The sequence below is a fragment of the Poecilia mexicana genome, unplaced genomic scaffold (assembly GCF_051168715.1).
Source record: "Poecilia mexicana isolate PSO_F unplaced genomic scaffold, ASM5116871v1 scaffold_2, whole genome shotgun sequence".
Classification (NCBI taxonomy): Eukaryota; Metazoa; Chordata; class Actinopteri; order Cyprinodontiformes; family Poeciliidae; genus Poecilia; species Poecilia mexicana.
The window spans coordinates 52010123-52017840 of record NW_028263371.1 but is presented as its reverse complement, the minus strand read 5'-3'; the positions used below and the strand labels follow the sequence as shown (position 1 = coordinate 52017840).

Sequence of the window (7718 nt, the reverse complement as noted above, 5' to 3'; positions counted from 1 at the left end):
TAGTCTAGTTGGTTTTACTTACAGGCAGCAACTATTGTTTTGACAGGCATAGATGGCTCACTTGGCTCTCCAAAACCAGCTTTGTTCTCAGCAAGAACACGGAACTCATATTCAACATCCTCAGTGAGTCCAGTGACTTCAAAACTGAGCTCAGCAATGGTTTTCTTGGATGCCCTAACCCAGCGCATCGCTTTCTTTTCCTTTTTCTCAATACTATAGCCAATAATGTCACTTCCTCCATCTTCAGCAGGTCTTCTCCAAGTCAAAGTTACTGAATGTCCATCTACTTTTTCAACTTCAGGTTTAGATGGCGGACCAGGGGGACCTAAAAAGAAGAGAGTAAAAAAAAACAAAGGAATAATGGAATGTTATTTAATTTGAAATGCAAGAATATACATAGTTATGCATATAGATGAACAGCTGATGATAGATTACAGCCTGAATAAATAAACTAATTGTACGTACCAAATCTGTCAACCATCTTGACAGCTTCAGAATGAGATGGCTCACTAGCACCATACTGGTTCACAGCAGACACTCTGAAGAAATATTCATTGCCCTGAATGAGTTTGTTGGCCACATAGTGACAATCAATGACGTTCTCTTCCAGGACTGTCCAGAGCAGACGGGTAGTTTCCCTCTTTTCCAGGGTGTAATATTTGATAGGAGAGCCTCCATCCTCTGTAGGGGCTGTCCAAGTAAGAGTCACCTTTTCAGAGGATACACCACTGCATTCAATGGGTCCAGGAGAACCAGGAACATCCAAAACTTTGACCTTGACCGTTTCCTCCTTTACACCAAAGGGATTGGTGGCTGTGATGATATATTCTCCAGAGTCCTTTCTGCTAGCATATTTTACAGATAAAGTGGATGATGTTGGAGTGGTTTCAATTTGAACTAAGTCAGAGGGTTTGAAGTATTTTCCTCTCTTTGACCAGCATGAGGTTGGTGCAGGTTTTCCTAAAATGCTTGTTGCAGTCACAACAATCGTATCACCTGCCCTGACAGTCAGACCTTCCTTTACTTGAGCATCAATGATAATGGTTGGTGCAGCTGTTGGGAAAAAATTAGAAACATTAACATGAGCACTTTTGTCATGTTGACTTGAAAAAGTGCTCAGAGTAGTTATTAATTTTTGTCTCACCATATTCATCTGTGCACATAATGGTATCTGTCTGCTCAGAGGGTGGGCTGAGGGCACCGGCAGCATTCTTTGCCCTGATCCTGAACTCATATTTGCAGCCCTCTTGTAGATCAGCAACAGTAAATGCAGGGTCCACAACATTCACATTGTTGGCTTTCACCCAGATCTTGGAAGGCAAATCACGCTTCTCTACAATGTATCCTGTCAACCTGTGGCCGCCGTCAAATTGAGGTTCAGTCCACTGGAGGGTCACAGTGCTTCTAGTAATGCTGATTACTTCTGGTTTACCAGGTGCATCTGTTGACATGGGGCAAAGCAACAATCCATGATTGGGTATAAATATGCTCAGGGTTTTCAATGTTGGTGCTACTTCACCTCTTGTAAACTTACCGATGGGATCTAGGGCTACCTGTGGGTCAGTTGGAGCACTCGGTCTGCCAATTCCAGCCAAGTTAATGGCCATTACTCTGAACTCATACTCCAAGCCTTCAGTTAGTCCAGTGACTTTGTGTTCCTTCATCTTTAAGGCAGATGGACTGGCCCTTTTCCACAACATACTGTTCCTCTCCTTAAATTCAACATGGTATCCTGAACATTCAATCAAAGTTTGGGAACAAAATTCAGTGTAAGATCACCTTACATTAATGAAAACACTTAATTTTCAGATAACGTGTTGGTAAAATAATTAAACTGTTAAAAATGGCGCTGATCAAATCTTAAGCAGACTGCACCTGTAATAGGAGATCCTCCAGTCTTTCTGGGGTCAGACCAGGCAAGATATGCAGAATCATGCCGCATACTCATGATTTGAGGAGGAGGCGGTGCATCAGGTACATCTGTGAAACAAAACAGTACAGGGCAGTGTTATACAGTTAGCATAAGTAAAATATTGGATTCAATAATTATTTTTTTCTAAAGAAAAATGACTTACTAAATGGATGTTTTGCAACAACAGGGTCAGACTTCAGTCCCTCCCCAACACCATATTTGTTCTCTGCACTGACTCTGAAGATATATTCTGTGCCCTCATGGAGACCTGTCACCCTCATTGTATTTGTCTCCACAGTGGATGAAACATTCACCCACATGTTGGTGATGGAGTCCCTTTTTTCCAGGATGTAGTTTGTGATTTCAGAGCCGCCATCATCCTTAGGAACACCCCACTTTAATGTAGCACCATCAGCAGTAACATCCTTGAATTTTATTGGTCCAACAGGGATACCGGGTTTTCCTACCACCCTAAAACAGCAAAGACAAAACATTTTAATCTTTATTTATGTATTGCCAATGATTTATTAGTACTTAAATCTCTAAATCATGTTGTGACTTACCTGATGAAGATGGTGGATTCTTTGGTGCCAGCACTGTTTCTTAAGGTGATGGTGTACTTGGAAGCATCAGTTCTCTGGCAGTCCCTGATTAGGAGGGTGGTGTTGACTGCAGATGACTCGGCACAAACCCTGCCAGTATCTGTCAAATCTTCATCATCTCCCTTTTTCCAGGTGACCTTGGGTGTAGGTTTCCCAACAATTGGAATCTTTAAACGAACGGTGCTGCCCTCTTTGGCAATGTAGCACATGTTGGGCAACTCTCTTAGGTCACAGCTTGGAAGAACTTCAGAGAAAAAAACAAGAATTTTAAAATCTCTTTTTGAACACTCAAATTCCAAAATTCCTTTACAGGAAAGTTTTATAAATGTGTGCACTCACTAATTTGGTCCTTAGCAATCACAGTCAGCTCTTTAGCAGAGCTTTCTCCTGAATCATTTACAGCTTTGACCCGATACTTGTACTCTCTACCCTCCACAAGGTCCTTGGCACTGTACTGCATGTTCTTGGACCTCATAAGTTCTTTATATTTGTCTTCACCATTGAGAACCTCTAGCACATAGCAGATAATGCGACTGCCTCCGTCAGTGAGAGGTTTCTTCCAGCTTAGAGTGCATGAGTCTTTGGTCACCAGCAAGGTTTTGAAGTCCATGACAGGCCCAGGCTCCTCTGAAAGTGAATAAATGAAACAGTGAACATTTTCTTTCAATAAAACTAAAAAAATACATTAATTAATGTTTAACCCACCTGTTGCCCTGACAGAATCAGCTGTTTCACAAGATTCTCCAGTACCAAGCTTGTTGACTGCTGACACTCTAAAGCAGTAGGACCGCCCAGCATCTAGGTCTGGAACCTTAAAAGAAGTCTTGGTGCAGTTGTTTGAGACAATAGACCAGGCCTTTCTTTCAGTGTCACGTTTCTCTACTATGTAGTGGGTGACTTCAAAACCCCCATCAATCAGAGGAGCATCCCAGAGGATGTCTGCACTGTCTTTGGATGTCTCTTTCACCATCAGGTTTACTGGTGGACCAGGTGTATCTGGAAGGTGAACAATACTTTTTAAATAAGACCTTAAATTTGAAATGATCAAGCACATTATATTTATGGTGTTTATAGAGTATATATATGGATATATGCATGTATGGATTGATGGGTGGGTGACTGGATGGATTGATTGGTGTGTGGATGTAAGCAGATTGACAAATAAATGGATGAATGTTCAGTATGGCAGTAATTTCTGTACTAACCAAGAACTTTGACAACAATGGTATACATCTTCATGCCAGCCAAGCTGTCTAGAGACAGAATGTATTTGCCAGCATCATATCTGTTGACTTTCTCCACCATGACCATGGTGTCAATGTTGCTAGATTTGATGACAATGCCCTGACGGTCCTTAATGTTGGTGTTCATCTTTGCCCATGTGACCTTGGGAGTCGGACGACCCTTGATGGTTGCATACAACTTCATATTGCTGCCAGCAGTAAGTTCAAGAAGCTCTTTCAGTTCAGCACTTAGCTCTGCCTCAGGAGCAACTGAATAAAAATACAAAAGGTGTATTTGTCATTGACAGTGTTGGAAATCAAATTTCAACATTTTATTTTATTTTATTTTCAAGTCAAAACATAATAGTTTATTTGCTTACTAGTTTCTATCTGGTTTGATTAAAATTCTATTAGCTTAATATGATAGATATTTACAAGGACTTGGTGAATTGGTATACAAATTACTTCATGCCTGGACTAATGTACGTGTGATATTCTAATTCTAAATGTCATGTTTTCATTTCTTGTACATGGAAAATCATCATAATTAACAGAAACAACAATCTGTGTTTAATAATGTATGTTACTTAATGATAAAGTTCCTGAAATGATTGGGCTTTTCAGTAGTATCCTAATTTATTGAATGGATGTGTAATTTTTGTACAGAAAAATAATGCAAAGCATACCTATGATATCCTTGGCGACATGTTTGCCTGGGACTTCAGCTGGCTCACCGAAGCCTACTTTATTGACAGCAGTGATGCGACACTGGTACTCTGATTTGTCAATTAAGTTCTGGATGACATAGTTGGTGTCCTGTAGGTTCCTGGGGACATTGCAGCGGATCCAGTCTGTTGTGTTGGCTCTCTTGCATTCCACTAAGTAACCGATAATGGGGCTTCCACCGTTGTTAGCTGGTACAGTCCAAGTGAGACTGATTGTGCTGTTGGTGGTATCTGTCACGGTCGGGTTTATAACAGGTCCAGGAGGAGCTGGAGATAACCACAATGATCAACTTCAGACAGCATGCAGAAGATTGATTTTTGGGCTAACCAAAAAAATAGTCAGTTTTATTATATGTATTGGTGTTTGAAACTTACTAATAGGATCCTGTGCAGTGGTGCCTTCAGAGGGTTCACTGGGTTTTCCCAGCCCAGCTATGTTGACAGCAATGACTCGGAACTCATACTCAATTCCCTCTGTTAGACCTGTTACTTCAAGAGACCTTTCTGTTAAGGGTTTTTTATTAATCTTGGTCCACTTCATCTCCTTGGTCTCTTTCTTTTCCACCACGTAGCCCAGAATGGTAGACTTTCCATCATCAACAGGCTCCTTCCAGCTCACAGTCATTTTGTCTTTGGTCACGTTGGTGATTACAGGGGCTTCACAAGGACCGGGGACAGCTAAAAGAAGTGCGCAAGTCAACATCTTGCATTAGAAACTACAATCATGCCTTAATTTTTTTTAAATTGTTGCTAAATCTGAACTCAGCTTGTAACACATAACACACAGTTGCATGTTGGATTTAAACAGCAGCACTAATGACAAATTTAAAGTATGAATTTGAACAAAAGGATGTGATGACTTACTGAAAGGGTTCTTAGCGATGACTGGGTTTGTGATAAGTGGGTCTCCAACTCCCCATGTATTTTCAGCACGAATTCGGAACTGGTATTCACGACCTTCGATTAGTTTTTCCACATTAAATTCTAATATGTCACCCTTTATCTTTGTTGACACCTGTGCCCAGTTAGTTCTGCTGGTTTCACGCTTGTCCACAATGTAGTTGCTGACAGGGGCACCACCATCTTTCAAAGGAGGCTGCCATGTCAACTTGATACTGGAGGCTAACACTTCTGTATATGTGGCACTTGCAGGGGGCCCAGGCACATCTGATGAAATACAGAAAAGGAGTATGTAGAATAAATGTGAATTCAGCTTTGGGTGAGTTTCAATTCGTACATTTAACAATGTAAACCCTTACCCAGTACATTGACCTGTATTTCTGCAGTCTTTGAGCCACTTGCATTCTCAGCCAACACAGTGTAGGTTCCTGTGTGTTCTTTGGTGACAGCTGGTATCTCTAATTGGAAATGTTGTCTTTGCTGTGTAATGACCTGGCCTTCACCTGACTTCAGAGTATCATCACCTCTCTTCCAAGTGACTCTGGGCATAGGCTTACCAAACACATCTGCTTCCAGCAAGATTGTGACTCCAGCCTTAACTGTTAAAGCTTTTTGCATCTTGGCATTAAGTTCAATCCTTGGAGGAACTGTGTGTATTGAATAAAACATCAATAATTAAACATTTTAACTGGCCAAAGACTTTCAGTAAACATCAAGTATAATTTTTTTTTCCTACTATTTTTTAACGTCTTCATGATTGTGTTGAAGAATTATGTCTTACCATTCTCAGCACAGACCAGGATTGGATCTGTTGGTTCTGAAGGCTTGCTCATGTTCACTGCAGTTTTAGCAATAACTCTGAACTGGTACTGAAGGTCTCTTTCAAGTCCTGTCACCGTATACTCCTCCCTGGGAACATTCTGACTGCTGGTGTTGCAACGTATCCAAGTGTCTCCTGGAACCCGCGTAGCCTCAACATAATAACCTATGATCTTGCTTCCTCCATCATTTTTAGGACGGGCCCAAACCAAAGAGACAGAGTTTTTGGTTACATCCAAAACTTCAGGTTTACCAGGAGTGTCTATAAGACAAGAATAGAAGTGGGTGATAGCAGAAATCTTGCTGGGAAAAAAAAAACCTTTTGTATATAGGCATTGGCTTTCAACTTACCAACAGGTGTTCTTGCTGTTACAAAGTCGGTTTTCTTGCTTGGTTTGCCCTGACCAGCACGGTTAATGGCTGATACTCTGAAAGTATACTCCAAGCCTTCAATAAGGCCGGCGCAGGGGTATTCAGTTGTGCGGACCACAGTGTCATTGGCTTTCACCCACAGAAGACTGTTCCTCTCCTTGCGTTCAATGTAATACCCTGTGATGGGACTACCGCCATCACTCTCCGGTTTATCCCAGCTAATGAACATACAATCCTTGTTGGTCTTGTTGACATGACAATTTAGGGGCTCACTTGGAACATCTAGTGGAAAAAAAACAAAAACATTTTTCATAATCTGAAATAAATACACTCTCTTTGCTAATGAATTTCTATTAACTAGCATCCAAGGCCAACCAGGCTTCAGTCTTGGACATATTTTACCCACACTTACCAAAAGGGAACTTTGCAACCATTCTGTCTGATTGAAGGGAGTCTGACACACCATAACGGTTTTCAGCGCGGATGCGGAATGCATATTCTTTTCCAGGAATAAGTTTTCCCAATCTACAACTGGTTTTTGCGCAGGAGGAAAGGGCAGTCACCCAATCGCCTCTGGCCACATCACATTTTTCAATAACATAGTTTGTGATATTGCTGCCGCCATCCTCCAGAGGTTTGTTCCAAGACAGGGAGCAAGCATCAGAATCAATGTCACTGATCTCCCCAGGGCCTTCAGGGGGACCAGGGATGTCTGAAATATACAGATGTTTACCACGTCATTTTGCTGTTGGTCAGATGAAAGATGTGTAACATAATTTTTCTTCAGAAATTAAAACATATTATTACACACCTCTAATAATGATCTTTATTGCCTGGGAAATTTGTCCAGTGCTGTTCTCAGCAACAAGACTATAATCTCCACTGTCACTCCTTGTCACATCTTTGATGATCAGGACACACAAGTTGCCCGACTGATGCACAGCCAAGCGACTGGATGGGACCACTGCTTTCTCACCACGTATCCACTTGCATGTTGGAACAGGTTTTCCTGAAACCAGTGCCTCCACTCTAAGCTTGGCTCCAGCTCTAGCACTTGCAGTCTCTGCCATAACAATATTTGGCTCAACTGTGGTTCAAAGAACAAAACTGGCTGATTATTACTTTGAAAAATAGAACATTTAGACACAGACATTTCTAAATATCA

General features: G+C 41.3%; 1 protein-coding gene across 1 annotated transcript in view; it reads right to left on the bottom strand.

The window, feature by feature from the left end:
* Positions 1-7718, bottom strand: part of LOC106928839 (titin-like) — a 155360-nt gene that overhangs the window by 44202 nt on the left and 103440 nt on the right. Inside the window, exons 176-193 of the mRNA XM_088002850.1 lie at positions 7365-7640; positions 6966-7265; positions 6533-6835; positions 6144-6443; positions 5722-6009; positions 5327-5629; positions 4838-5140; positions 4424-4729; positions 3720-4007; positions 3220-3510; positions 2854-3141; positions 2476-2758; positions 2076-2383; positions 1876-1980; positions 1535-1732; positions 1145-1441; positions 466-1053; positions 23-325 (exon numbers count right to left, since the gene is read on the bottom strand). Coding sequence (XP_087858976.1) covers positions 23-325; positions 466-1053; positions 1145-1441; positions 1535-1732; positions 1876-1980; positions 2076-2383; positions 2476-2758; positions 2854-3141; positions 3220-3510; positions 3720-4007; positions 4424-4729; positions 4838-5140; positions 5327-5629; positions 5722-6009; positions 6144-6443; positions 6533-6835; positions 6966-7265; positions 7365-7640 — 5328 coding nt within the window. The remainder of the gene's footprint in view (positions 1-22; positions 326-465; positions 1054-1144; positions 1442-1534; positions 1733-1875; positions 1981-2075; positions 2384-2475; positions 2759-2853; positions 3142-3219; positions 3511-3719; positions 4008-4423; positions 4730-4837; positions 5141-5326; positions 5630-5721; positions 6010-6143; positions 6444-6532; positions 6836-6965; positions 7266-7364; positions 7641-7718) is intronic.